Below are 27,699 nucleotides of genomic sequence, written 5' to 3'. Positions count from 1 at the left end.
CAGTCGCCACAGCAGCACAGCAGCTCATATGTGGGGCTGGTCCCTGTCAGAGAGCAGCTGGGGTCCACTCTATACCCTGGATGTACTTGAAATAGTTATGCATAGAGGCCAGAGCCAGCACAAAAAACTTCTGAACTTGAGATTTTCCATGATGAAGGAAGAGTTATCTTAGTGTGGGAGCTACCTTTCCTGCCTGGGATCACCTCATGACCTGATAGGGAGGGATCTGGCCACTTCCCAAGCCCTGCGTCTCACAAACTTTAAGTCACAACCTGTAATCCTCCACGCATCTAAGGAGTGACCAGTTAGCAGAGGCCAGAACCATTCCCAGATAAGTTTTGCGTTTCAACTTTTTGTACCAAACACAGGGCAAAAGAGCAGGAAGAAGGTGTAGGAAGGCTGAGCGCCCAAGAGCTGGGAGAGCGCTCGGCCCCAGCTGCTGCCTGGGGTGCTTAGTCTAAGAGCAGCGTCTAGTCTTCTGGGCTCCCCCAAACCTTCTAAATCCAGATCCTCTCGCCAGCACAGGCACTTCATTTGGCTGCTCTAGCACCCTGCTCGCTCCAAAGCTGACATTTTGGCACCATCTCTTTGCCCAAGATCGAAAGCCTAGTAATACAAGAAATGCCTGGGCAGTAGAAAACATGTTTGCGCGGTCTGTGAGCCTCTATGCCTGGTCCTGGTCGAAGCTGCTTTCTCTCCGACTATGGTTCCCTCCAGACTAAGGTTGACCCAAAGCAAGGTTCCAGCACCAGTAAGGTGACCAGTGAAATGGAGCACAGGCAGGTAGTCCGAGTGAAATCTAGCAGGGCCCAGGCTCCATCCTTGTCTAGAATGAACACTCGTCCAGTCTGCTGAGAGTGAACACAGCACTAGTTTCAATACTCTTACAAGTGGGAACTTGGTAGCTGAGGCTTGCGAGACCAGATGTCACCATCAGATAGAAGGTGAGAGCACCCTGAATATATATATTCATGCTTCACTTGAAGAACCTAGGATTTCTGACCAGTTTCTGTATATACTAAGATTATATTTACAGCTTTTTTTTTATGTTCTGGGCAAGCTTTCTGCCCTTCTACTTGAGCACTTTGTATTATTGTCTTTTGTGATAGGATTGATTGGAAAATTTTTGCTAGTACTCTTTATGACTTATTTTGTATGGGGGGGATAATGGATACCAACAAAACTTTTATAGAGTTTTTTGGATTTTGTGTTGGCCTTCTGTGAAATATAAACTTTTTAAATCAAAAGAACTGACCGTGAGCTGGCTGCAGGGGAAGCGATGCAAGAAAACAACCAGATGTGCTGGTGAGCTGCTAAACAACCAGATGTGCTGGTGAGCTGCTAAACCATCACTTTCCAAACAGCATCATTCTGTGACTAGCTTACAACAGTGGGAGGTGATGCCGGGTCATAAACGCCACTCTGCTTTAGAAATGTGGTTTATTTTGTTGCTGTCTTGTTAGCATAGACACAGTATTTTTATACCTTAATGTTTATTCTTGATGGCATCTGCTGGATATCTGAAAAGATCAGAAATGATAATTTTTTTCTTTTAAAAAGTCCTTTATTTTCTGATGACCTCATGAGGCAGTTTTCAAAATCAAAGCGTCATTACTGTCTAAAAAGCTGCCATTTAAGCTCTATACAACCGTGGAAATGTAAGCTCTGGTGGGTCCTGTCCTCTCTCCGGGAGGACAAGTGTAGGCTGCTGGGTAAGGCTGACCGGACAGCAACCTGGAAACAACTGGGAGCTCGCCGTGAGCAGCAGGGCCGCCAAGCTCAAGCATACAAAGCACCCGTGGCTCCCCTGTCGCCTGGCCAAAGCTGCCAGCCCTTGGTGACGTCTGTGAGGGACAGAAACAGAGCTGCTGACACCAGACAGCAAGGTCTGCAACGCACTTGCCGTCTCGGAGGTGAGGCCTCTCTGTAGAGGGATGACCACAACTTCTGCAGCATCCACTGGGAGCAAAGGATGTGCCGAGGCTCCAGAGCCCTTGAGGACCCAGGCTCCCAGGAGTGTGGCCTGAGGAAAGTGTGAGGGAACAGTCAGGCACTGCCTGTCGCTCAGGGCAGCAGAGGAGCCCTGCTCTGCCTCACTTTTTCTTTCAGACAAGGTCCCACCATCTGCCTCTCTTTCGTTTTTATTTTAGGGGACAGGATCTTGCTATGTGGCCTCAACTGCCCTAGAACGTGCAATGATCCTCCTTCCTCTTCTTCCTTAGACTTAGACTACAGGTGTGTCACTGTATCTGGTCCCCGCTTCATGACCCGTCGTAATTGTGACATATCAAGCTTGCCTAAAGCAGAGGAATTGAGAGGATCCTGAAAGGGCAGAGGAAGGCAGAGTGGAAGCACACCAGGGAGTCGGGACCTGAAGTGACACCCACAGGCAGGTGGTTTAGTGGGCCAAGCTGGAGAGTGTAGCTGGCCTGTGAGCAGGGAACAGACCACATTCTCGCCTCAAGAAGAGCCGGTGATGAGCAGCACTCATGCCCTGAGGTCATGCAACAGCAGCTAGAAGTGGATGAGGGGAAGCAGGTAGTGAGGCAGGACAGACTGTCCATCTCCCAGAAATAAAGAAGGGTTGTGGTTTTAACATCAGAAATGAAAAGTACCAGGCTACATTCTCAAGAACTTTAGGGATTTTGTGGACACAACGTTTGGGGCAAGATAAGAAAAACAAGCAAACAAACAAAAAACAATTATCAAGCCTAAGTTACAATTTAATGTGGCACCCTCTAAACAGTGGTGACCCAAGGACAAGGGAGCCATAGGCAGGCCAGAGAATATACGCCATAACGTGACACAGCCTCCAGAGGACACAGTGCCCACACTTCTGAAGGGGCAGCTGGGGAAAGCTGGAAGTCAGCTCAGGTTCAAGATGGAAGGCAAGGCAATGACAAACGATGGCTAGAAGCTGTCAGCACAGAAGAGCTGATGCCAAGAGCCTTTTCTTTTCTCTCTTGGTTTTTTGAGACAGGGTTTCTCTATATAATAGCTGTGGCTGTCCTGAAACTCGGTCTGTGGACCAGGCTGGCCTTGGACTCAAAGAGATCGTCTGTCTCTGTCTCCCGAGTGCTGGGATTAAAGGTGTGTGCCACCACTGCCTGGCCATAAAATCATTTTCAGGATCAAGAGACTGCCCTGGAGTCAGAAGGAGTTGGTAAACCAGACATGATGCACATATCTAATCCCACCCAGCACTTGGGGAGGTAGAGACAGGTGGATCTAAGTTCAAGGTCAGCTTGAACTTACATAGTGAGTTTCAGACAGCCAAGGGTACATACAGAGAGACCCTGGCTCAGAAACACAAAATAAGTAGTTAGTGACTGTCAATAGAAAGGAATCAGCAGGGAGGCCACCTCTTCCTGGGGGACCTTGTGCACAAGCTACTGACTGGGCAGCTGAGCAGATAGGACATCAAGCACGCCTGCCCCAGGCAAGGGCAGAGCGAGTGCCTACGGAAGAGCTGTCAACAGAAGGAAGTCAGCCTGGGAGGGCAAACTCCACCGCAGGATCCAAACCAGTCTCAATCTCTACATCTAAATTTCTTTTGAGAGAGTCTCCCTTTGTAGCCCAGGTTAGCCCTCAGCACTCAACCTTCCTGCCTTGGCATTCTGCATGCTGGGATTATAGCGGCTCCCTGAACATCTGCATTTTTTAAAGAATACACCGGTAGTGGCACTGGCCAGGGAACTGTGCTGAGTGAGCACACAGCCATCCTGGGGCAGAGATGGCTGGGGTGGGGGTGGGTAAAGGACATAGCCTTCCTCGCTAACCCAAGACAGGGCCATTGGCACCAGACGAGGGATCGAAAGGCAGGGGTCCCAGGGGCCAAAACTGGATCTAGCCATAGGCAAGAGGTTTATTGGCTCAGAGCCAAATTTGACAACGACAGACAGCTCAAAGACTGAAGCCCACAGCCATGCACCCTACCAGGATCCATGAGACCAGCCTGCTGCTACCAGGAGCTGAAGTCCCCAAAGCCCCGGCTGGGCTTCTTCTTGGCCATGGGGACAGCTGTGCTGGTTGATGGTTCTTCCTCTGCTGCTCGCTTCCTGAGACACAAAGAAAACTACTCCAGTTGCCACAGAAGAGCCAGGCGCCCAATGCTCAGCCCTCTGAGGAAGCACCACACATAGGCAGCTTTCCCTTCAGAGGCATCCTCTACAAAGTGCTGCTCACACTAAAGCATCCTGGTCTACACAGGGCCTTTCTAGACCCTTAGCTGTAGTCTGTACTCTGGTCTGAGGTTTTTGTTTGATATGGTTTTTCGAGAAAGGGTTTGTTTCTCTGTGTAACTTTGGAGCCTGTCCTGAAACTCACTCTATAGACCAGGCTGGCCTCGAACTCAGAGACCCACCTGCCTCTGCCTCCCAAGTGCTGGGATTAAAGGCGTGCGCCACCACCACCTGGTCGACCTGTGGCATCACCCCCTAGGATCACTGTGAAAAGATGGTCACCGTCAAGTACACTCACGTGGCTGCTGGGTTAATGTACTTGCCCACCCCCTGGCGGTATGTCTGGGGGCCCTGGTTTCCAGGCTGGGGCTGGCTCGTCTTGACCTTGGCCTCTGGATCCACTTGCTGCTGTGTCTTTTTCCGCTCCTGGGCAATCTGGGGGTAGCAAAACTGTCTGAAGCAGAGTCCCAGAGCGGGGTCTTCTCACTGATCTGGAGCCTCAGGGTATGTCCTCTTGCTTCCAACCAACAACCACATGACTTGCCTGGCATCTTTCTTACCTGGGCATCAGCCTCCTCATAGGGGTCCACAAACACCGTGGTTGCACATATGCGTATTTCCTCCTGGTGGCAGAAAGGCTCTGTGAACAGGCAGCAGACTTCCCCAGGAGCACCCAATAGGCAGACCTCTGTTCTCCAAGGTACAAACCTTAGGACGGTCAGTTTTGGGGTCACTCTCCACATTCTCCATAGCTGTCAGTGTGTCAAAACCCCCAACAACCCTGTAGTAGAGAGACAGAGCTGGGTCTTTGTGTACCCTGAGCACAGTACCATCCATGGCAGAGTCAAAATATACCAAGAGAACGACTGTCTGACTAGTCACCAGGCAGGACAGCAGAGAAGGGGGCAGCAACCACACCCAGCCAGGTTTGCTGACTAAAGTCCTACCTTGGACAAAATCACAGTCCTTGTTTCCATACTTTGTTTTCCCCTTTGCTAAGGCAGGGTCTTACCCAAGTCTAAGTGACTGAGGCTGGCCAGGAACTAAGAATCCTCTATGTAACCCCTATAGCTCTACAACTGAATCATCGGCACGGACTGTCCTTTGTGGGAAAATGTGCAGACCCTCACACTAGGGGTTGAGGAGAAAGGGGAGGGACGGTGCTTCAGACATCCAAAAAGGCACCTGAGAAGGAAGTGGAGCTAGAGCACCCAGAGCACCCAGTCTGTCTGTCTCCTTGGCTCCACAGGAGAGCCAACCTTTCCCCAGGAACATCCACAGTCCTCAGCGGGGACGGTGTGGGAATGCCCCGGTCTAGGGAAAGGCAGTGAGGCCTACACCGCACTGCAAACAGGCATAGCATCCACTCTTACCGTCCGAAGATGGTGTGCTTCTTATCCAGGTAAGCACAGGAGCGGAACGTGATGAAGCTGGGGAAAGCACAGGGAGATCAGGGAAGAAGTAAGCTGGCCACCCATGTTCTAGTTCCTCTGCAGAAGCTACCTGCCTTTCCCAGGTAAATCAAGACCCCTGGAGATAACCCAGAGCTTGGCTGCCAAAATCCCATGTGAGCCAAGTAGAGACTGGAGGCTTGAGCTAACTATCAGATTATTTGCAGGAAGGCAGTGGTTAGGGGAGTAAACAGGCCAGGTATGTGCTATCTGGAGGAGGTCCTAGACTGAAGACTGTAAACACTGGAAGACATCAGACAAAAGGAGGAAGGCACAGATGGGTGAGGGGACTCAGACCTGCAACCCTAGCACAGGCGCCTGAGCTCAAGACCAGCCTGAGGTACAGTGTGACCTCACCTCTAAATAAATACAACAGAAACAGGACGTGTATGGGATGGGTTGCAGTGCAGGAGTTAGGTCCCCACACAAAGTCACAGGTGGACTAGGTCCTACTGTGACAACAGGATACAAGCCTCACTCTGACAGTCCACACAGACCCTGTGAGGCCACCAGGCAGTCTCAGAGACATGGAGCCCACACCCACACCCACGCACAGTGCTGCCATTGGGACAAGGACTCGCTTATGGCATCAGGCATGACTGAACTGATCCTACTGCCTCCACCTCCAGGTGTGTGCCACCACCAGCGAGATCTTGTGAATTTCTAACACAATAAAGGAAGCTAGAAAAAGAATGAAATAAACCTGAAGAAAATAACAGGAAAGTAAAAAAATAGGAAAAGGGAAAACAAAACCAAAATGCAACGGAAATATTTAGATTTTGAAAAGACTGTAAGAAATGCTGACCAAAAAAAAAAAAAAAAAAAAAATTTAAAGATGATTCAGAGGTTAAGGTTCAAAGCCAGCCTGGTCTACATAGTGAGTTCTACAAGAGCCAAAACTACTTAATGAAGCCCTGTCTCAAAATATGTTCACACCACAGCACAAGAGAGTTAAACCATATTCTTAGATGAAGAATAGAATACACAAGACCAGACATCTAAGAGCCTTACCACCCACCACTACCCACACACTGGGTCTTGTTCCGAGCACCTCTCTCTGGCCACTTGTTCTCAGAATACCTCCTCCCAAAGCACTGGACCAGTAACCCTGCATGGCGCCTGGCACCCACACACTCCTGGTTCTGCCTGTTATAATACCCCAAGAAGAATGCAGTTCTATCAGCTGACTTGGCACCTTTTCTGGAGGGCTGGTGCTCAATCTGGCTGTGCACTACCTTGTGTCACTTGACCTGGACACAGTACAACTTTTAGGGAGCACTCCAGGCACTCTGAAAACCACCCCAGCAGCCGAGCAAGAACAGCTGGACCTGGACTCACAACTGAGACTTGTTGGTGTTGGGCCCCGAGTTGGCCATGCTGAGCACCCCACGGCCTGTGTGGGAGAGGTTGGGGCGGAACTCATCTTTGAAAGGCTTGCCCCAGTAGGACTCTCCACCTGGAACAGAAGAGCACAGTCAGTGGTCAGCCAGAACCTATTCCAGGAGCATCAGAGAAAGCCCTGGGCCCTGGGGCACCCCTCTGGATGACCCCTAGATCCCAGCACCTTCATCACTCTTGTGGGCCAGGGGCTACAAGGCCAAAGCTACAAGCATCATTCAAACTTGTGGGTGGAAGTCATAGTTGGCCCATGTAGCTGAAAGCTTGGGGAAAATGTTATTATGCCCTGTAGGAGCCATGGGGCCACCTTATTATATGACGGGAGGGCATGACCAAATAATCTGTCAGTGAGCAGGTGGGTTCTGAAAACCCCACACCTTCCTCTGCCTTGTTATGGTAGGACCCTGGGGCTGAGGAAAGCAGAAATGTGGGGAAACTAAAAGGCATGCCCAAGGTGGCCCAGAAGGACAAGCACTGTGTTGCAAGCCACCCCCAAATCTGAGATTCCACATCCAGAGCTTGTCAGGCCCAACTCCCTACCAGGCCCCATGCATTACTCTAATGGAACAGGCCTGGTACCAGTACCTACCTGTGCCTGTACCTGTGGGGTCACCGCCCTGGATCTGCAGAAACAAAACCCAGTGAGGTCACTGGCTCTGATGCAGCCGATCACCCACTGCTCCCTCTGCCTATTAACCGGGAAGGCTGCCCAATGGCATGTGCTGCACTGAGGACAGGGACCTCCTCTCCGACCCCAGGTCTTCTGGGTTATCTATAGGATTCCTGGCACAAGATATACTTGAAGACCCTACCTTGGCCACACATAGCCTGAACCAGGTGTCAGGGACAGGGCAGGCACAAGCCCATTTGGTTCATGGGTGCTACCCATGTCACCAAGCATCTATGGGCAGCACCAACTTGTTCCACTCACCACAAAGTTCCTGATGGACCTATGAAAGATGGTGTCATCATAATACTGTTTCTTGCAGAGCTTGATGAAGTTTTCACAGGTTTTTGGTGTCTGCAAAATATCCCAATATTCTATAAGGCACAGTGGTCAACAGCAGAGTCACAAAAGACATGTAGGCCTTTCATCACAATAGCGAGCTACCTGTCTGCAGACCATGGTTCAGTCTGCCCTCCGAAAACTAAGGCAACAGAGACCTGCAGCCATATGACACATGGCAGAACATGGGAGAGCCAGGTCCTATTCCTTAGATTGGCACACACACCTAGCAGCACCCAAGGAGGCATGCTATGTTGCTGAAACTCCAGGGAAGGAAATCTGAGCACTTTGGTTCTCAGCAGGAGTCAGGCAAGACCTCTTAGAAACAAACTATATAGCCCCACATTTAAGACATGTCTACCCAAATACCCCAGCAACCACCTGGGAACAGCCACATACTCACCAGGTCACAGTGCAGCTCCAGGTTAAGGTCGCCCTTGTTGGTGTGCAGCCTCACATAGCCCTTCTTCTTCACAAACTGGTAGCGTAGAACATCCTCATCAATGACAGCTGCAAACAAGTTCTGAGCTCGGCAACTTGCCCTGTACCTGAGGTAGCTCCTCCATTCAGGCTCCATGGCATGTCACAAGATCAGCACCAGTGAGCCTTCCCCAGTCAGGAGCACCCCAGCTCTGAGATCATATCAAGGACAATACGATGCTAGAGGCTCTAGGGGCCTGAGAGCAGGGTACTTCCAGACAAGGGCCGAGACCATATGCTGAGAATGCTCCTGACTCAAAGACTACCTTCCAAGAACACCCACCACAACCACCAACCACCAGAGACTGCAAGTAAAGGCACAGTGGGGATGCTGGGAAGCCCTACTTGCTCCCAATGTGGATTCTGTCCCAGTGAACTGAGGAAGTAGAGGTGGCTACCTGCTTCATGCGTGGTCTCGGGTACCATGGCAGTGGAGGTGAAGGATGCACTGACCTTTCCTGTGGAGTAGTGGGCCTGCAAGAAAACCATGTACTCAGGCCTGACACCTCTCCTCAAGGGCAACCTCGGACCACCACACAGCCACAGGGAGAGTCGGCAAAGATCAGAGGATGAGATTACTGACACCAAGAGGAACAACTGAAGGCCTAGTTGGAATCAGAGCCCAAGGCCTCAAACAAACTGAAACTAATATTAAGTCAAGATGGGAAGAACCTCACAGGCACAGCATCTTCTCCCATGACAGGAATACAAAGGCACTTCTGAGTTTATTCCTAAAGGTTTCTCTTCTGTTTGTTTTTTTTTTTTTTTCAAGGTACAGTTTTTGTGTAGCCCAGGCTGTTTTAGAGCTCAGAGACTTGTCTGCCTCTGCCTCCTGAGTGCTGAAATTAAAGGCCTGTGCCACCACACCCAGCTGGTTTCTTTAGGAGGAAAATGGTCATGTTATCGGGTGTGGTGGCGCACACCTTTTGTCCCAGCACTCTGGAGGAAGAGGCAGACAGCTCTATCTTGAGTCTGAGGTCAGACTGGTCTACAGAGTGAGTCCTAGGTCAGCCAGGGGAGACAACACAATGACTGTGTGTCTGAGTGTTTTGCTTGCTTGTGTATCTTTGCAGCATGTGCATGCCTGAACCCTCGGAAGTCAGAAGAGGAAGTCAGATCCCCTGGATGGTTGTGAGCTGTCATGAAGGTGCTGGGAACCAAACCTGGGTTCTCAATAAAAACAAGTGTCACAGATCCATCTCTCTAACCTGGTTATATATAATTTTATAGTAAACACATCATCTCTTTAATGGGGGAGGGAATAAATGTATTTCTTCATCATATAGAAGGAAAATAAATGAAGACTGACCAACATGACAGTAATACCGAGAGGTACAATACCCATACTTAAATAGGGAAATTATAGACAATGAACTTTATTTGATTTTCTAAAATTTCCTGGATAACTCCCTATGTGGGAGCCCCCACCTCTGCCTTTTCCATGGCTGAGACTTTTTAGGCTCAGTCTGAACAGGAGAAAGACAGCACCTATCAGCTAAATGTACTGGAGAAATTCCAGCACCACAGCTGTAGATAGGACCTCGGTAGCCCTGGTGAGCCCAGTCCTCTCTGCCATTACAGACCTGCAAGCCCTTGCATCTCTGTCCTGAAATGTAGAAGCCACCTGTGGAACACCAGCACAAGGCAGCGCTACTTCCTCAGCCCCAAGAGCATGTTGCTCCCTTTAGATTTGTTTGGAGCCCAGTCACCTCAACAGCCCTGGAGGGCCCCACAAGACTGAGAGGGTCCCAGCCACACCTTCAGGTGCACCCCTGTCAGCACCTTCCCCAGGGTCTCTCCTGGGGAAGAAGCAGAGCCAGAGCAACGCACTCACAGCATTCAGTTGGTCCACCTTCTTCTTCTCAGGTGCCTTCATAGTCGCTGCTAAAATCTCATCTCCTTTGAATTCTTTGTAGAGCTCCTGTAGTGTCTCTCGGGTCTCAGCATTCGTATTTTTCAAGTAATAAGATGGGTCCTGTTTGGCCTTTTCTTCATCTACAAAACAGTGTACAGGTACTGAGCAGCCAAGGCCCCAGAGTCTCGAGATGAGCAATGACAGGAATAGAGATGGAGCCGGCCACATGAGCACAAGCTGCAGGTGAGAGGACTAAGACAGGCCTCTCTGCCCACAGCACAGCCATAGCTTACTGCCCTGGGTCATATAGCAGCAGCACTAGTGGGTGCAGCAAGGTGGGGAGCACACAGAACACATCATCATGGAGCCCCCCAGGCCTAGAGGGTTCTCCCCCATAGGGCCAATGGTCCAAACTTAAATGTCACTGTTCTTTTATTTACCTGTAAAGAGAGATCTCTTCACAATGAGGTTTTGCTTTTGTAATTTTAAAAGTGCTTTCTCTCTTTTCCTTTTCTTTTTTTATTTTTTTAAATGATATACTTATTTATTTATTTGATTTTTCAAGACAGGGTTTCCTGGAACTCACTCTGTAGACCAGGCTGGCCTCAACTCAGAGATCCACCTGCCCTTGTCTCCTGAGTGTTGGGATTAATGGGAAAAGTGCTCATTTCAAGGAAAGGAAGAGTTTGGTGTATTTCATATATGAAATGTCCCATCTGCGCTACATGTTGAGTGCTAGGCCAAAAGCTGTAATTTACTGAGCAGCGAGCATCCCTAAGTCTGGCCTCTGAGTCTGCTGAGCTCAGTTATTCCTGAGTTGTTCTACCTCCCTAAATCCTAACTGGTTCATAGTGTTCATTATTAAGAATCAGAATATTGTTTCCTGCTGAGGTGGGCCAACTAAGGTCTGGGCATGAGTCTAGCTAGTTCCTTGGTATGAAACAAGTGAGCTCAGAAACTTCAGCCACTCCATAGTATGTTATAGTGTGCTCAATAGCATGGGCCAAACACAGGAAGCAAGAGAACCAACCAAGAACCCAGTCTAACTACCCTAGAAAGATCTGATGTCACCCAGAGACTCTCCTACAGCCCCTCTTATCCTATGCCCTGGGAAGAGCAGCAGTCAACAGGAAGGGAAAGTGAGGTGTCCTAGTGTGTCCCAGACTCCAGTCAGCTGCTTCTCTGGCTTCCTGGAGCCTGACAGACACGGTGGTGCATGCCTGTAGCCCAGTACTTAGAGGGCAGAAGCAGGAGGCATGCTGCAAATGCGAGGCCAGCCTCATCTGTACAAGCAAATCTCGGGACAATCAGGGCTTCCCAGAATAAAGGAAGCTGAAGCCTAGTTAATGAGAAGCTACTCTGGAGCCACAGTCTGAGCCCCCAAAAGAAAGGCTCGCCCGAGAAGCACCCGTATTCTACTCACGGCAGCCATGGTTGTCCATACCTGGATCTATGACTTTCATGTTATTCTTCACATGGAAGAAGTTGGAAACATTGAATTTGTCCAGGTTGGTGGGGTCCTGTGACGAGAAGAGAACACTCAAGGAGGAAAACCAGGACTGTGACAAGCACCTGCTTGCAGGTGTTGAGGCTTGATAGGTGCCTGCAGGGAAGGAGGCTGTGCCCTGACAGGGTGACAAGCAAAGGTGCTGGGTCCAGAGACCAGACTGCCGAGCAGCTCAGCAAGACCCTCCAGGGTAAGACTTGCTGCTAGGCAACACAAGATATAGACTGGGCAGCCATGCGGCCAAGCTTCAGTCAGAACGGAGTAAGTCAGAGTCCTGTAAGCCTGTCCTAGACTGTGCTCCATCTAGGCATGCCCACTTTTCTGTCAGTTTTCACCCACCACCAATGGCGACACCTGTGCCAGCCGCTGCTCTTGGAGCAGAGGGGTAGAAGCTGCAGAGCAGCCTGTGGTCTGCTGCTTATGATGGTTGTGGGGCAGATGGAGCCCCCGTGATGGAGCCAAGAGAGCCAGAAGGTAGCCAAGGTGGCTGTGGGGGAGACATATGTAACTAAAGAGCAGTGGGGGCAGTGGCTAGGGATGCCATGGTACAGAAGACCAAAGCTGGAAGGCAGAGGGCAGAGCTGAGGGTCAAGGTGAGGCTCTCCCCGTGAAGCTACTTACCTGCAGGGTGATGATGTCTTGCCTGGAAAAGGGCTCATCAGTCAATAAGTCCCTCAAGTTCTTGGCCTTGATGTTTAGCTGCTCCACTGCCTATAGCAGGACAGAGGTGTCATGATCCCTTCTAGGCCACCCTGGGGTGCACAGTCTGGAATGCTCTCATAGCACAGACTAGCTAAACCAACCTGGCTGCTTCAGGCAAGAGGTCTAACATGGACTCTCCTGTGCTACAGGCTGCTCCTGCCCCTCCCACCAACCTGGCACCTCCTTCTTCCTAAGAGCCTAGCTGCTCCTTTTCTCCCAGGTACCTCCCAGAGTCTTGTTCTTCCCATGCTGAAGACATGGGAAGACTCTCTGGGATACAAAGAACCCTTGCTTAGGCAGCCTGAACTGCCTGCCTAGGTTTCAGATCCAAAGGCCACCAAAGTCAACTGGCTTTTTGGTTTGGTTTTTTTATTTGTTTGTTTGGCTTTGGTTTCTCAAGACAGGGTTTCTCTGTGTAACAGCCTAAATTGTAGTGGAACTCACCTTGAAGATCAGGCTGACCTTGAACTTGTAGAGACCCACCTGTCGCTGCCTCCTAAATGGTGGGATTAAAGGTGTGTGCCACTGCCACCCAGCCGAAGTCACCTGATCTTTACTTTTTTTTTTTTTTTTTTTTTTTTTGGTTTTTCGAGACAGGGTTTCTCTGTAGCTTTGGAGCCTGTCCTGGAACTAGCTCTTGTAGACCAGGCTGGTCTCGAACTCACAGAGATCCGCCTGCCTCTGCCTCCCGAGTGCTGGGATTAAAGGCGTGCGCCACCACCGCCCGGCTGATCTTTACTTTAAACCCTCATAAAGCAGGAAGGCTACCTAGCCAGAGAAGACGCCTGTGCAGAAGGCTATAAAGCTATAAAGCCATGAGGACAGGCATGCTCACTGTTCCTGGTTCACCTCCAACACTCAGTCAGGCTTTTGGACTCCCCCAAAGCACATGTGAGGGCCCACATTACACAGTCCCAGTCATTACAATAGGTTTACCTCATAGGTGTAGACATTGCCAGTTGTCCTGATAGCCACAATATGCGTGTTGTCAGTGAACACCGAGTACAGCACTGGACAGTGGTACTGCCCTGGAAAGCAAGCACACACAGGGCTAGTGGCCCTCAAGAGCTCTGATTAAGCAATCCTGAAAGGACGTATTTATAACCCAGCTACTCAGGAGGCTGAGGCAGAAAAATAGACATGGCTGGACAGTTCAAGAAGTTGCAGGGTCTTGGATGGAGAAATGGCTCTGTGCATAAGAGCACTTGACTGCTCTTCCAGAGGACCCGGGTTCAATTCCCAGCACCCACATGGCAGCTCACAACTGTCTGTAACTCTAAGATCTGACACTCTCATGCAGACATACATGTAGGCAGAACACCAATACACATAAAATAAGATAAATAATAATAAAAAAGACTTTTGTCTCAAAGTAAAATTTTTAAAGGAGGCTCAGTGGCAGTGCATTAGCCTAGCATGTGCTAAATATTGCACTCAACGCCATTGTCACGAGAAAGGGAGGGAGGGAATGACAGGTGGTAGTGGCGCACACCCTTGATCCCAGCACTGGGAAGCAAAGGCAGGCAGATTTCTAAGTTCGAGGCCAGCATGGTCGACAGATCGAGTGCCAAGACAGTAGGAGCTACACAAAGAAACCCTGTGTGGGGGTGGGGAAAGCAAGGAAGGAACCAGTAGGGGTCAGAGAAGGGAAGGAAGAAGAACCTTAGGCCAGCTACCAAGCCCTGGGAAGCAGCCATTCAAGCTCCATTTCCACACTGTTAACAACTCCTATTCATTTTACAAGCCCCAAGCCTTGTTTCCTCTTATTCGAGTACTGTTAGCCTCCAGAACAGCTCAGGTGACCCACTGTCTTGGCTTATCTTTCCAGAGACCCACAGTACACAGCACTCCCTTTATCTCCTGGCCTTCCTCACCTAGCTCTCTTCCTGCCCCAAAAGATGATCTCCCATCCAGCAGGGGCCTCATCAGATAAATGGGGTTGGGGTGAGGTGGGGAGGACAAATAGATGTATCATCCACATGTATCTAGATAGATTTCTAAAAATTGTTTTAAAATAAAAAAAATCTTACACACACACACACACACACACACCAAAAACAAAACAAACCTATGGAAATTTAACCACTGTGTGTCTATTTGATGACCAGGGAATTCTCGTTCATTTTTAAGTTTCATAAGATCATTATGAAGATGTAAGTCATTACCTTTTAATTAATGTACTACATTCTGGGGTTTTTTTTTTTGGGGGGGGGGGGGTTGGTTGGTTGGCTGGTTTTTCAAGACAGGTTTTCTCTGTGTAGCCCTGGTTGTCCTGAAACTCACTCTGTGTAGACCAGGTTGGCCTTGAATTCAGAGATCTGCTGCCTCTGTCTCCTGAGTGCTGGTATCATATAACCACTACCTAGCTTTGCATTATATTTTTATTCATTACCTTTGTGTGCTGGGGGAGGGGACAGGGTGTGCACATTTCACAATGCAAATGTGGAGGTCAAAGAATAACTTCAAGAATTCGGTTCTCTCCTTCTACCATTAAGTTCTGCAGATGGAACTCAGGTTGCCAGTCTTGGCAGCAAGTGCCTTTACCCTCTGAGCCACCTCACCAAGCCCTACAGAGCAAAACAATGAAGTGGGAAGTGATACCATGTCTGGGATCTGCCTCAAGCACCACCCTGGGACAGCAAGAAGCCCAGATGAAAGCATTAGGCTGTAAGGAACTGGGGCTGCCGAGTGCGTGGGTGGAAATGTCCCACTAGTGCTGTGTTCGTGGGTCTGAGATTTCAAATCAAACCAAAGCAGACCTGGTCAAGGTAACATGCACCTAAAATCCTAGCAATTCAGAGTCTGAGAAGGATCAGGAATTCAAGGCCAGACTCAGCTACAAAATAATACCTAAAAATAAAAAGCTAAAAAAAAAGGGGGGGGGCGGAGAACAAGTCTAGTTCATTTTAGTAGAGGACTTGCATAGTACGTAGTGTTTCTCCGTTGGTCTCCCTAGTACCACAGGACTGGTCTGCCTCCTGTCTCCACCCCAGTCTTAAGTCGCATGCCCGTGTTCCCATGGTTTCAACAGTACTGAATTTCTGCCACACTCAAGCACATGCCTGCCTTTGATGCCCCTGACCATCTACCTAGAATGTTCTCCCCGTATCTTCATACAGCTCCTCTCACATACTGTCTGCTGCCCGCCTGGGTATCCTGCTGGCCCACTTCCTTCCTCTACTTCTATCTAAAACAGACAGGACATCTCCTGCCTAGATTCCTCCCCCACCAACACAAGCTCTTCTCACTCCAGGACAGACACACACACCACCTCCCCCACCTGCTTGTTCTCTGCACATTTCCAGGAAGATCTGCTCTATAACAGACACATATGAACTCAGGGCTGCGGGAGGTCAGATAATGAAGAAAGATGGCCCGTTCTCCCTATGCTTGCAGCATTTCCCTGGAAAACACACCCAGTGAGCACTGAAAGCAACCTCAATTATGGTACTTATGTCAGAGTGAAACCATAAAGAACCTGCAACAAGATCAGACCCCAGGACAGGGGCAGGGCAGCTGCGTTATTTGAACAGACAACAACAGGGCACAAAGGGACTTAGAGCAGGAGGCCCCAATGGGGCAGAGGTCTGCAGGAGGAGTGATGATTGACAGTCTACTTAAGAGCAGACTGGAAATGCCTCCCAAACACCCATAACTACAGCTGGCCTAGCCACCCTGGACTTTGGCTGAACAACTTACACCTACAGCCAAGAATAGGCCATAGCCTCAGCCAGGTATGCCCCATGCACAAGGCCCAACTATGGCACCAGAAGCTTACAACAGCCCAACAGCCTTTGTGGGAGCCACCTATCCCTACTTAAACTACCTGACCCTTTGAGAAGTCATGTGACATCTGGGAAAGCAAAAGCAAGTGACAGAAAGGAATGAGTGAGGCTGGAGATGTGGCTCAGGCAAAACACTTGTTTAGCCTCCAAGCACAAGAGAAGAGAAAAGAATGTCTGATTACAGACAAGAAGTTGGTGAGAGCAGGAGCTCGGGTTCTGTGGACCAGTCCTGGAGCTGGTTACAAAAGGGCTCTCACCTTCACTGTTCTTTGCAAAGTTCAGCTTGATCAAGGACTTCCCATCAAGTTTCTGGAAGACAGACAATTAACAATAATGAATAAGGGGAGAAATAAAAAGAAGGCTGCCAAATTAGGAGCAACAGAGACAGAAGAGAAGGATCTACCCAACTGATTCTCTTCAGCTTACACTAGCGGAAATCTCTCTGGGAGTCTCCAAGACACAGCCAGGGCTCCTGAAGGCTGTAGGTGCAAGTCTATGTAGTTGCACTGATGTAATCTGTAAACCCAGGCTGTAAGCAGATCCCCAGATTTGTAAACCACTGCGCTAAATGGTGAAGCTGTGGAACAAAGACTGGTCTGTATTTCCACGATGCCTAAACTTTTCTTTTTGGTACCAGGTACCAAACTCAGGACCTCATATATGTGTGCTCTACCACTGAGCTCTAGACCCAGGCCTTGTCTGAACATCTTTATGGTGCGCACACCACTTAATGTGTGGGTGCAGGGCCACTGAGATGACTGAACTCAATCCCTGAAACCTATAGTGGCGGGAGAACAAACTCCTGAAAGTTGTCCTCTGGCCACATGAACACCACAGCAACACCGACATCACTTATATATCTCTAGTAATAATAATGGTAATGAACAAAATAAAAACAAATGAATATTCCTAAAACTAGGAGGAAAGCCAGAGAAATGCGTCAGCTGGTAAAGGTGCTTGTCATTGAGCCTGATGGTATGTTCCATGCTCAGCAGGACCTACACAGAGAAAGGAGAGAACTAACTCCCACAGTTGTCCCCCTGACCTTTACACACATACTGTAGGCCCACATGTACATACACATACACAGAATAAATAAATGTAACAAATAGAGCTAGTGAGAGTACTCGGGTATTCTACTTATATTGTGGAAAACTGGTGCTGTAGCTCAGTAGTGGAGTGTGTGTTCAGCATGGATAAAGACCTAGGTACAGCAGAAAAGGAATGGATGTGCCCACAGACCAGGGGTGCTACGACAGAATACACCCCTGTAGGATTTCAAGAACAAAGGAAATGGTCTGGCTTCTAATCATAGCCAAAGTAACTGCTATATGTAGTTTGGCAGCTGTAGATCACAGACCAACTAACAAGACTTGATATCCCAAAGAGCACCTGTGACATAGAATGCAAAAATTACAAAAAGCACCCAGGTGTAACTGAATAACAATATCCACCAGAAAAGGAGACAACTGTAGAAAAGATACCAGAGGTGGCAGCTTGGAAGCAGAGGAGGACAGTGAACACTAACAAGATGACAAAGGGTAGAGCTGCAGCAGCCTTTGGTAGTCACGGCCTCAGGAAGGCAGAGACCAAAAACCACAAGGCACAAGCGGGCAGCAGGGGCCTCATAAAAAGGAAGCCGGTAAAGGGTATGCTCCCAGTCTGGGGACTCAGGAAAAGCCCTGGAGCTTCCTGGCTGTCAGTAGAAAAAGCTGGTCACACTCCCAAGTGAGAAACACCAAGGAAGGAAAGCAAACTACTTTGGGAGGTAAGGCCCAAGATTCTGCCCCAAGCAGCCCAAGATGAAGTGCACAGGCTATGAAAGCAGTCTAAGACACCTGTGTACAGTGCTGCTCCCCTTTCCTCAGGAACAGGAAGAAGTGGGCTGGCAACACACGCATCTACACTGGAAAGAATCTCTGGACCTCATAGCTGTACCAGACTGTCACCAGGGCCAGAAAGACTCCAGCCAGCTTCCTGCCACCCAGTAGGTTAGAGTCTTAAAGGCTTTTGTTTTGCTTGAGATTTTATATGTGGATTTTCTTTGAAGGGGAGGGGATGCTAGAAAAATGGAACCCAAGGCCTTCTGCAAGCTAGGCAAGTGCTCTATTACTGAGCTGCACCCCCAACTCAAAGGTTCTTCTTGACAAGGGAGCTCCTGTCCCAGGCAGAGGAAGTGAAGGGGCAACATGATCTACTCTAACAGGAGAGGCAGAGTCACAGGCTAAATACATTGAAAGTTCCCTGGACTGGGTTGAAAATGTTCCCCCAAAGTTTGCAAGCCCCAGAAACCTTCCTTCAAACAGGGCTTCCATGGAGGTAATCAAGTGACAATGAGGCCACGCTGGCAGCAGCAGTGCAATGGCCTGGCCTCAGATCCTGCCTGCACTGAGTACCAGGCTCCACTGGCCCTCATTGCCGATCAGGACAGTGACAACTGTTCAGGAAGCTCTTGCTGAACTGTGGCCAGTCCCCAGAACATCACAGTACTAAGTGACTGCTGAGATCCCTACTGCCCTAAGGACAGGACTCAGACTCAACACCTTAGACATCCTGCTGGCCCAGTGCAGCTCTCTCTTTCCCTCTACCTTCAGCCTGGTCAAATGTACACAGCAACTCTCACCCAGACAAATGCATGATCCCCAGCAGATCTCCCCGGGGCCACCAAGCTCCTGAGAGCACCTTCCTGACAAAACCAGACCTATCCTCAATACAGGTCAGGTCATGACCCTGCCTGGGCATCCAATCCACCAGAGTAAGTCCAGGGCCAGCAAGGCTCCCCAGGATGGCCATCTAAATGTCATCACCTCTCATCCTCAGGACTGAGCATGACAGCAGCTCCTCAGAGACTTCCTCAGTCCACCTACCCTCCCTCTTTCTTTGCCATTCCTCTCTGCATCATTTCAATGACACACACCTGGCCGGGCCCAGCATACACAAAGTTGATACCTTCTTAGCAGGGACAACTGAAGAGATGAAGAACCAGGCCATGGAAGGAAAGGAGACGGACCTCTAAGACACAAAGGGACCAAAGGGCCAGAGGCCAATTGAGATGTGTAAAAAGCGAGGCTAGAGAATAAGCTAGCGACAATCGTAACTGTGAACTACTGTTCCTGAGTGGTACTCAGGCCAAAATATTGGACCTGTGCAGGTCATACAGGAAGTGGCTTAACTGATATAAATAAGACTTTTTTTTTTTTGTTTTTGTTTTTTCAAGGCAGGGTTTCTCTGTGTTGCCTTGGCTGTCCTGGGACTCGCTCTGTAGACCAGGTTGAGCTCAAACTCACAGAAATCTACCTACTGCTGTTTGTAAAGAGCTGGGATCAAAGGCAAGAACAACTTTCCTTTTGTTCAAAAAAAAAAAAAAAAACTGCCAGGTGATGGTGAAACACGCCATTTAATCCTAGCACTCAGGAGGTAGAGGCAGGCAAATATTTTGAGTTTGAGGTCAGTCTGATTTACAGAGTGAGTTCCAGGACAGTCAAGGCTACAGAGAAACCTTGTCTCAAAAAACAAAAACAAAAATACCCTTGATTTGTCAAAGACATGGGAAAGAAGCATTTTCTTCTTGCAGTGTGGCTAAAGCTTAAAATGTATAACAGTTTTGAATGGCAGTTGGCCAGTAACTATGGAAACTGACAATGCACCTTCTTTTGACTCTGCAGTCCTAGAAGAATATTGCTGTGTGGTCAAGAAAATGTGCACGGGGCCATTCCTGCACTTCTGCTGCGACCGGCAAATGACAGAGGATTCAGTACGACTCAGTCACAAGACAGTCACAAGACAAATGATGGCTCAGTAGGTAAAGTCACTTGCCACCAAGTCTGATACCCTGAGTTAGATCACCAGAATCCATATGGTGGGAGGAGCTGTCCTCTGACCCTATGCCATGGCATGTGCACTTACACAGATATGCCTACATACTTACACTCACAAGCAAACAAGTGTAAAGACCCATGCTTTCTAAAAGACAGAGTGCTTTCTGTACTGACACCCTTGAGACTGACCAGCACCTTGAAAAGCACATAAAGCAAGATACAGATGAGTCACCAACTCTGATCAAGCTCAAGAGAAAACACAGCCAGCCAGGCCTGGAGGCTAAGGCAGGAATGCTGAGAGTGAGAAGACAGCCTGGGCTACACAAGACCCTGACTCAAGCAAAGACAGAATGAGTGGTGTACATTCACAGGAGACTAGTACCAAGACTCCACAATATCCCAATCTCAAAATGATATAGCATTTGAATGTAACCTATGTGTACCCTCTCACCAACTTTAAAACACCTCTAGACTGCTTGCTACCTATTACAATATAAATCCTACACAAATTACTATCTGATACTGTTTAGTAAACAATGACAAGAAAAAGTGTATAGATATTCAATACAGATACAATTTTTCCACAGATACTTCTTTTTGAGTGTGGTTGATTGAATCTAAGAACACAGAATCTGCAAATACAGAGGCAACACTTCTGGAAAGCAGAGGATGTCACCCCAGGCCCTGTCAGCAGTTCTCCACTGAGGACATGAAAGGACAAAGCAAAGGGCAGGCACAGCTCCACGGCAATGAGGACCTGCGTGACCTACCTCTCCATTGCTGGGGTTGGTCCCATACTTCTTAAGCCATGGAACAATGTTCCTGGTGGGAGAGAAGAAAAACTGTCACTAGAGCGCTAAAGATATGGCTCAGCAGTTAAGAGCATGTGGTCCTCTGAGCTCCCAGCATCCACATGACATGGCAATAACAGCTATCTGTATAGAACTCCAGTTTCAGAGAATTCAATGTCCTCTCCCAGCTCCCACAGGCACTGCACAAATGTGGTACACACACATACAGGCAAAACATCCACACACATAAAATAAAAATAAATCTTAAAGGGACTAGAGAGATGGTTCAGAGGTTAAGAGCACTGGCCACTCTTCCAGAGGTCCTGAGTTCAAGTCCCAGCAACCACATGGTGGCTCACAACCATCTGTAATGAGATCTGGTGCCCTCTTCTGACCTTCAGGGATACAGCCAGGCAGAGCACTGTATATATAATAAATAAATCTTTAAAAATAAATAAATGAATAAATAAATCTTATAAAAAAAAGTCACCAGTAGGTGCTGCTAGTGACAACCTGGAAGCCCTAGGGCTGTTTCCAGGTGAGATGTAAGGCAGGCTGCACTTCCCCACAGAAGGGAAGAACACCTTCCAGAGTGGGTGCACTTGTGGTTCATGTGTTCCCACACACGTTCAGTGACTTGGCATGTTCTGGTGCTGGAGCCTGAACACACGCTTGTGCATACAGTGTCTCCAATGAGCTCCACTCAGTATCTGCAGGAGTTTTACGGAAGTTGTGTATAAACAAAAACTTTAACTAGGCAGAAGGGCAAACAGGTGTCAGCATGCCTATACAAAACACTAGGTCAGCATCAGAAATTATACTTGCAGCCACGAATGGTGATAAGCCACCCATTTTGTGAGCCTGGTTATTTAAGAGATGAAGGCAGGAAATCACTTGAACCCAAGAATTCAATGCCAGGACAACACAATGAGACCTCCCCCACCTCAAAATAGACAGACAGACAGACAGACAGACAGACAAACAGACAGGAAGATAAATAGGTAAATAAATAAATAAGTAAATCTCTATACAGGGCCCAGAAGGCATAAGCATTCACAGTGATGATCCTGAACAGTAAGCTCTTTATGGGAAAATGTTCTGCTGAAGTATTTTACATTTTTTCTAAATTTTAGAAAATATTTTAGAATCTAAAACAAGCCTGAAATATAAAACAAAGCTAACATATGCTGACACATAAAATAGGGTATAATGCTTCAGAATATAACGCTGGAAGTGTGTGCCTTCATTACAGCTCTGCTTTCATCAAGTGGACAATATCCAGTCCATCACTGCTCCATAGCAAGAAGAGACGGGTGACCAGCTAGTCACTGAAACATGGTAGGAGGACTCATCTCCATTCTAAGCAGTGGCAACAGCACCTGTCAGCTAATACTGCCTGCTAGAGGTCACAGGGCACTTCTGTCATGTCCCCGAAGACCTGCCTGTCCCTCCCAATTCCCAAAGAGGCTCGCCTAGATCTCAGGAGGTTTCTAGGGACAAGACTTTGGTGACTCTGTCCCTGCTTAGAGCCATAAACTCAACACTCCTTTCTCTAGTAGGTGTCAACAACCCTGCAGTATCTGTTCAATCAAGACAGAGCTGGGAGACAGCGCAAGAACAAAGCACTTCTCATGCAAGCACAAAAACCTGAGATTTGGATCCCCAAAAATCCAGACAAGACAGCACTAATCTGTAACTTCAGTAGGGACTGGAGGCACTGAGACAGGAAGACCCTGGAAGAGGCTTGTCAGCCAGCCTAGCAGACTACAAGTCCCCGACAAGGTCCTGCCTCAAAAACATAAGGTGGAGAACAACAAAGACAGCTGAGGTCAACCGCTGGCTTCCACATACACGTGTACCCGAACACAGCTGCACATACACACACACACCACATACTCGGGCACAAACATGCTAACACAGACATGGACACACACGGACACACACACGCACACACACCCCACAAATAAAAAGAAATTTAAAAATTCAAGAGGAAACTCACAGCAAATCAAAGACGACACCTTCCGGAGTGCAGACCGGGTAGACAAAAGGCTGCAGGGAGAGACTGAAAAGGACAGAGAAGTCTGATGAGCTTCCAGGAACACTAAGCATGCTATAGTTCCAACAACCTTCCCAGCAGTTCCAAGTGTGCTCGGCACTGACACGCCACACCACTAAGGACACATCATCAAGAGGTGCCTTGGGACCTGGTGCCTCAGCACCGGACTCCTCTTCCAGGTTTTGTTGTCAGATTCAAGTCAAAAAGAGGTTCTCAGTGTTGGTCCTGAGGAAGCAGGACTGCAATTCCCTCTCTAGATCCTCACAGAGCAGGTAAACCAAGCTTTCGTCCCAAGAGTCACCCTTCCCCACGCCAAGGTTTGATGAGGCTACTGTGGTCTACTGTGCCTGCACCACTCGTGTGCTGGGAACATGACCGAGGAAAAGCTGAATCTCTGAGAATTTCTGAAGCACAGAGGTGGAAAGGTGTACAGCAGCCTCAACTACTGTAATCGTTCCCAGGGGCGTCTGCCTGGTGAAGAGAGTACATGCCGCTGCTTTCCTTGCTTTCTTGTGATGGTCTCAAGCCTTTAAATCTAGCACCTGGGAGGCAAAGCGGATGGATCTTCTTCAGTTAGAGAAAGTGAATTTCAAATCCACATAGTGAAACAGAACAGCATAGATTCTATGTTTTAAAAAAAAAAAATGGCAGAGTGGTGATGGCGCACACCTTTAATTCCAACACTTGAGAAGCAGAGGCAGGTGGATCTCTGAGTTTGAATGTAAGTTCCAGGACAGCCAGCGATACACAGAGAAACCCTGACTCAAAAAAAAAAAAAAAAAAAAGCAAAAAACCAACAACAAAACAAAACCAACTTTAACTTTGACTTTTTTGACTTTAACTAGCCAGGAGCAGAACAGGACCAGCTTGAGACTCTGGTGGAGAGCTCACTCCCCAGCACACCCTAAAGGGCTATGTTCTCCACCCACTCCGCAGCTGTTAAAAGGGACAAGTGGAATCAGAAGCCTCCAGAGGTGCTAGACCTAAGAGTGGAAGCAGGACTGCAGCCTCCCTCCCTTTCTCACTGCACTGTCACTTCTGGCTGGCAGGCTCCCACTAGGTCACCCGAGCTTCGGAGTAGAGCTTGGAGGAAAAGACGCCAACCACACCAGCCTTCCCTCCCTCCCCATCTTACCCTGAGAGAACAGCATATAGAGATGGCTAGGTCCTTGTCTAGGACTGCTTCCCCAGCAGTCCCCTGTCCAGATACCAATACGCCCCAAAGCAACACCTGACGGTTCTGCATCTGGCTACCCTCCCCTTCCCACCAGTACCTGAGTCCCAGGGAAGGAAGGGGAAGGGACCTGCCAGAATCATCACTATTGCTGATGTACGGCTACTTACAATCTGGAACAAAATAGGGCGCCACAGGCACAGCCTGGAGTCAGCCCATCTGGGCCACACGCAGCAGTGCTACTTTCCAGACGCCATCCCAGGGCTTATGCTACTCATCCAGGCACTTGTCCTCCCAGACATAAAGTAAGCTTAGCCACAGGGTCCACTCAGACTCAGAAGATTGTAGTAAAAAGCAAAACTGGTAACCACAAACACAGTAACCAGAAAATGCCCATGCACTGGCCTCATGGCTGGGTCTGCTTTCTCCCACTCAAGTTATCTTGAAAGGCACAGAGAAAACTCTGAACACATCTCAAACAGTCAAGTTCACACAGATTGTACATGTTAAAATTCTGACTTTTTAGGCTTAAAAAGGGTTGGATTTGGAGATATTTTAAATTTTGGATTTTTCTGATCAAGGATGATCAACTGTCTATGCAAAAGTCTGTGCAAAAATTACTCCAGATGCAAGTATGGTAGCCTGTAATTCTAATACTTGAGAGGTAGAAGCAGAATTAGGAGTTCAAGGCCAGCCCAAGTTACAGAGTTAAAAGACCCTATCTTAAAACAAACACAAACACACACACACACACAGAGAGAGAGAGAGAGAGAGAGAGAGAGAGAGAGAGAGAGAGAGACTGGAGAGATGGCTCAGTGGTTAAGAGCACATTATTGCTCTTCCAGAGGTCCTAAGTTCAATTCCCAGCAACTACGTGGTCGCTCACAACCATATATAGTGGGATCTGCTGCCTTTGATTCTGTGCATGAAGACAGAGCACACATATACATGAATAAATAAATCCAAAAAACAAGAAATACACATGTAGTTCTATACATACATGTTAAAATAAATAAATAAAAAATAAAATGCACACACATTTGGAGAGATAATAACCAAAATAAAACAGAAGAGCCTTTTAAAGGTCTTACCTACAGTGGTCAAAAGGTAAGCGGCGAAAACTTGTCCGTGTGATATCTGTTTAAATAAAACAAAAACCAGAAAGCTTATTTGGAAAATATTTCAGCTATGTGCACCTACCACTAAAACTACATTACCATATATTAGCTTTTTTTGTTGCTGCTGGAGAGCAAAGCCAGGGCCTTGTACATGCTCTGTGCTAGGTGCATCACTGAGCAAAACAGCCAGGCCCTAAGTTAAGAATCTTGGTAGCAGGGCAGTGGTGGTGCATACCTTTAGTCCCAGCACTCAGGAGACAGAGACAGGAAGATCTCTGTGAGTCTGAGGCCTACAAAATGAGTTCTAGGACAGCCTCCAGGACAGCCAGGATTACACACACACACACACATACACACACAAAACAACAAAAAACAAAAAACAAAAAACCTGTTTTGAAAAACCAAAAAAGAAAAGATTGTTTTGTTGGGTGGTGTGTGTGTGTGTGTGTGTGTGTGTGTATGTGTGTGTGTGTGTGTGTATAGCCTGATGGACTGGAGAGATGGCTCAGTGGTTAAGAACACTGGCTGTTCTTCCAGAGGACGTGAGTTCAATTCCCAGCACTCACACGGCAGCTCACAACTGTCTGTAACTCCAGTTCCAGAGGATCTGGCACCCTCACACAGACATACATGCAGGCAAAACACCAATGCACATAAAATAAATAAATTAAAAAAAAAAAGACCATGTCTTTTTTTCTACAGCTCTGACAACTCTGGGTACTACCGTTCCTTTTTTCCTCCTATAAACAAACATTTATAGTGCTTCCTAAAGGAAAAGCCATGTTAAATTATATTTTTAAAACTCAGGTAAATATACTTTACTACGCTGAGTATATGCACTCTTTTCTGGACTCTGGACTCCAGTTATACATTGTAATGTCAATGTTCTGGTTCTTATCTGTTGTTCTGGATCACTGTATACATTCCTCAGTAGCACCAGCATCCTTACCTGGCTTTCTGCCACCATAGAAGTGAGTGTACTCAGCGCAGGTGATGTACCTAAGGACGACAGAGTATATTACTACCTCCCCTCCCAGAAAGGAGAGAAGCTGTAGAAGCAACCTGACAGAACTGCCCCTCACTTGACAGGTGCACGTGAAACAGCTGCAGTGTCAGACACAGAATGATAAGCACAGAGGAAGATAAGCACCAACAGGGCCTTGTCTAGAAAGAGATGAACTGAACTTAGAAAAGACCTGACAATGAGAAAGAGCTAGGCTGACAAAGATCTGGGGAAGCCCTTTACAGGCTAGCACGTACTGAGGCGGGGGCAGGAAAAGCTGAATGTGTTCCAGGAAGGAGATACTAGAGGAACGAGGGAGGAGGTACAGAGGGCAGCAGATGGAGATAGAAGTAGCTGCGTAAAAAAAGGAGTCTTAAAGATCACAGAAAGTACTCTGTATTTGCCTTCAGTGTAGTGGGACGCCGTTGGATGGTTGTGAGCAGGACCCAGGCAGGACCTAACACAGCTCTGGTTACTGTGTGCATGCTTCTACTGGTGTGCAAGGCTGAGAATTGTCTTCAGTCTATGTATAGTAAATCAGGGACTGACTATGTAACCACTGGGATAGGATGGGAAGAGAGCAAGCTTAAGTTGGGAAACTTATCAAGAGTTCCCTTTCAGGCCTACTGATTCTGAGAGAGAACTATCGAGTAAAGAGTAAACAGCTGGCTTAGTGCAAGAGAGATTAGACGACTAGAAAAGATCACCCACTGAGAACCAGAAATGAACGGGATACCTATGAAGTCTGGGACGAGGGAAGGAAGAGGAATGAGAAAAGAGAGGTCACTGACGCAGATAAAAACAAAGCACATATACGATTCCACTAAAGACCGTCTTCGGAAAGGGAAAAAGCCTAAGGACTGAGAGCTGGCACCAGATTTGGCAATACAGAAGTCAAAGGCATCCTTGCAAGCAGTTTGGGGGAGACCATCTTATTACACTAGTTTCAAGACACAACAGAAAACGACATACAGACAGTCGCAGGTGGAGAAGAACATGGAGTACGGCCCACTAGTCTTAAACTGTCGCCTGTGTGTAGGCTGGCAGGCGAGAGCCAGGACGAAGTGGCCCTGGCTGTGCAGGGCAGACAACCAACGCAGGGGCAGAATGGGAGCGGTAGAGGCAATCCCCATAAGTGAGCTTGTCCGGCCGCGGAGGCCGCGCTGAGGGGCGATACCGCGCCAGCAAGAACTGAGGCTTTCGGGAGGAGATGACCTTCAGGATGGCGATGGGCTGAGACGAAAGATGCTGCCCCACTTACATCTTATCCTTCTGGTGTTGTCGCTTCCCCATGGCGGCGAAGAACCTTAAGCAGCCCCAGCAGACGATCAGACTCCGGCGCCTCCGCTTTCTCAACTACTTCCGGAGTTCGGC

At 48.3% G+C, this 27,699-nt stretch overlaps 1 protein-coding gene across 2 annotated transcripts; it reads right to left on the bottom strand.

Moving 5' to 3' along the window:
* Nucleotides 1-1,536: 1,536 nt before the first annotated feature.
* Ppil2 (peptidylprolyl isomerase like 2) lies at nucleotides 1,537-27,699 on the bottom strand. Of its 2 annotated transcripts, XM_038346161.1 has the most exons (21): nucleotides 27,587-27,699; nucleotides 26,272-26,321; nucleotides 25,296-25,341; nucleotides 22,974-23,036; nucleotides 20,954-21,005; nucleotides 16,623-16,674; nucleotides 13,517-13,608; nucleotides 12,500-12,589; nucleotides 11,816-11,891; nucleotides 10,351-10,511; nucleotides 8,915-8,990; nucleotides 8,440-8,546; nucleotides 7,962-8,051; nucleotides 7,620-7,653; nucleotides 6,971-7,088; nucleotides 5,555-5,611; nucleotides 4,890-4,962; nucleotides 4,742-4,804; nucleotides 4,480-4,616; nucleotides 3,937-4,058; nucleotides 1,537-2,023 (listed from the first exon to the last, which is right to left on the bottom strand). In XM_038346161.1, the coding sequence occupies exons 1-20, from the start codon at nucleotides 27,616-27,618 to the stop codon at nucleotides 3,962-3,964; spliced, it is 1,566 nt and encodes a 521-aa protein (XP_038202089.1). In that variant the 5' UTR covers nucleotides 27,619-27,699; the 3' UTR covers nucleotides 1,537-2,023; nucleotides 3,937-3,961. The 2 variants fall into 2 exon arrangements, with proteins under 2 accessions (XP_038202089.1, XP_038202090.1); XM_038346162.1 differs by lacking the exon at nucleotides 1,537-2,023 and having other exon boundaries at nucleotides 2,706-4,058.

This window comes from Arvicola amphibius, chromosome 10, assembly GCF_903992535.2.
Source record: "Arvicola amphibius chromosome 10, mArvAmp1.2, whole genome shotgun sequence".
NCBI lineage: Eukaryota > Metazoa > Chordata > Mammalia > Rodentia > Cricetidae > Arvicola > Arvicola amphibius.
Note: the sequence above shows the minus strand (reverse complement) of the source record. Positions and strands in the feature narration are given on the sequence as shown.

Excerpts from the sequence above, each read along its gene's own strand:
- Ppil2 (XM_038346161.1), bottom strand. The coding sequence starts at position 27,618 with ATGGGGAAGCGACAACACCAGAAGGATAAGAT. Across the intron at positions 7,089-7,619 it reads CCCCACAGGTACAGGCACAG|GTGGAGAGTCCTACTGGGGC; the intron begins GTAGGTACTGGT and ends CTTCTGTTCCAG. Across the intron at positions 4,963-5,554 it reads AAGCACACCATCTTCGGACG|GGTTGTTGGGGGTTTTGACA; the intron begins GTAAGAGTGGAT and ends TCTCTACTACAG.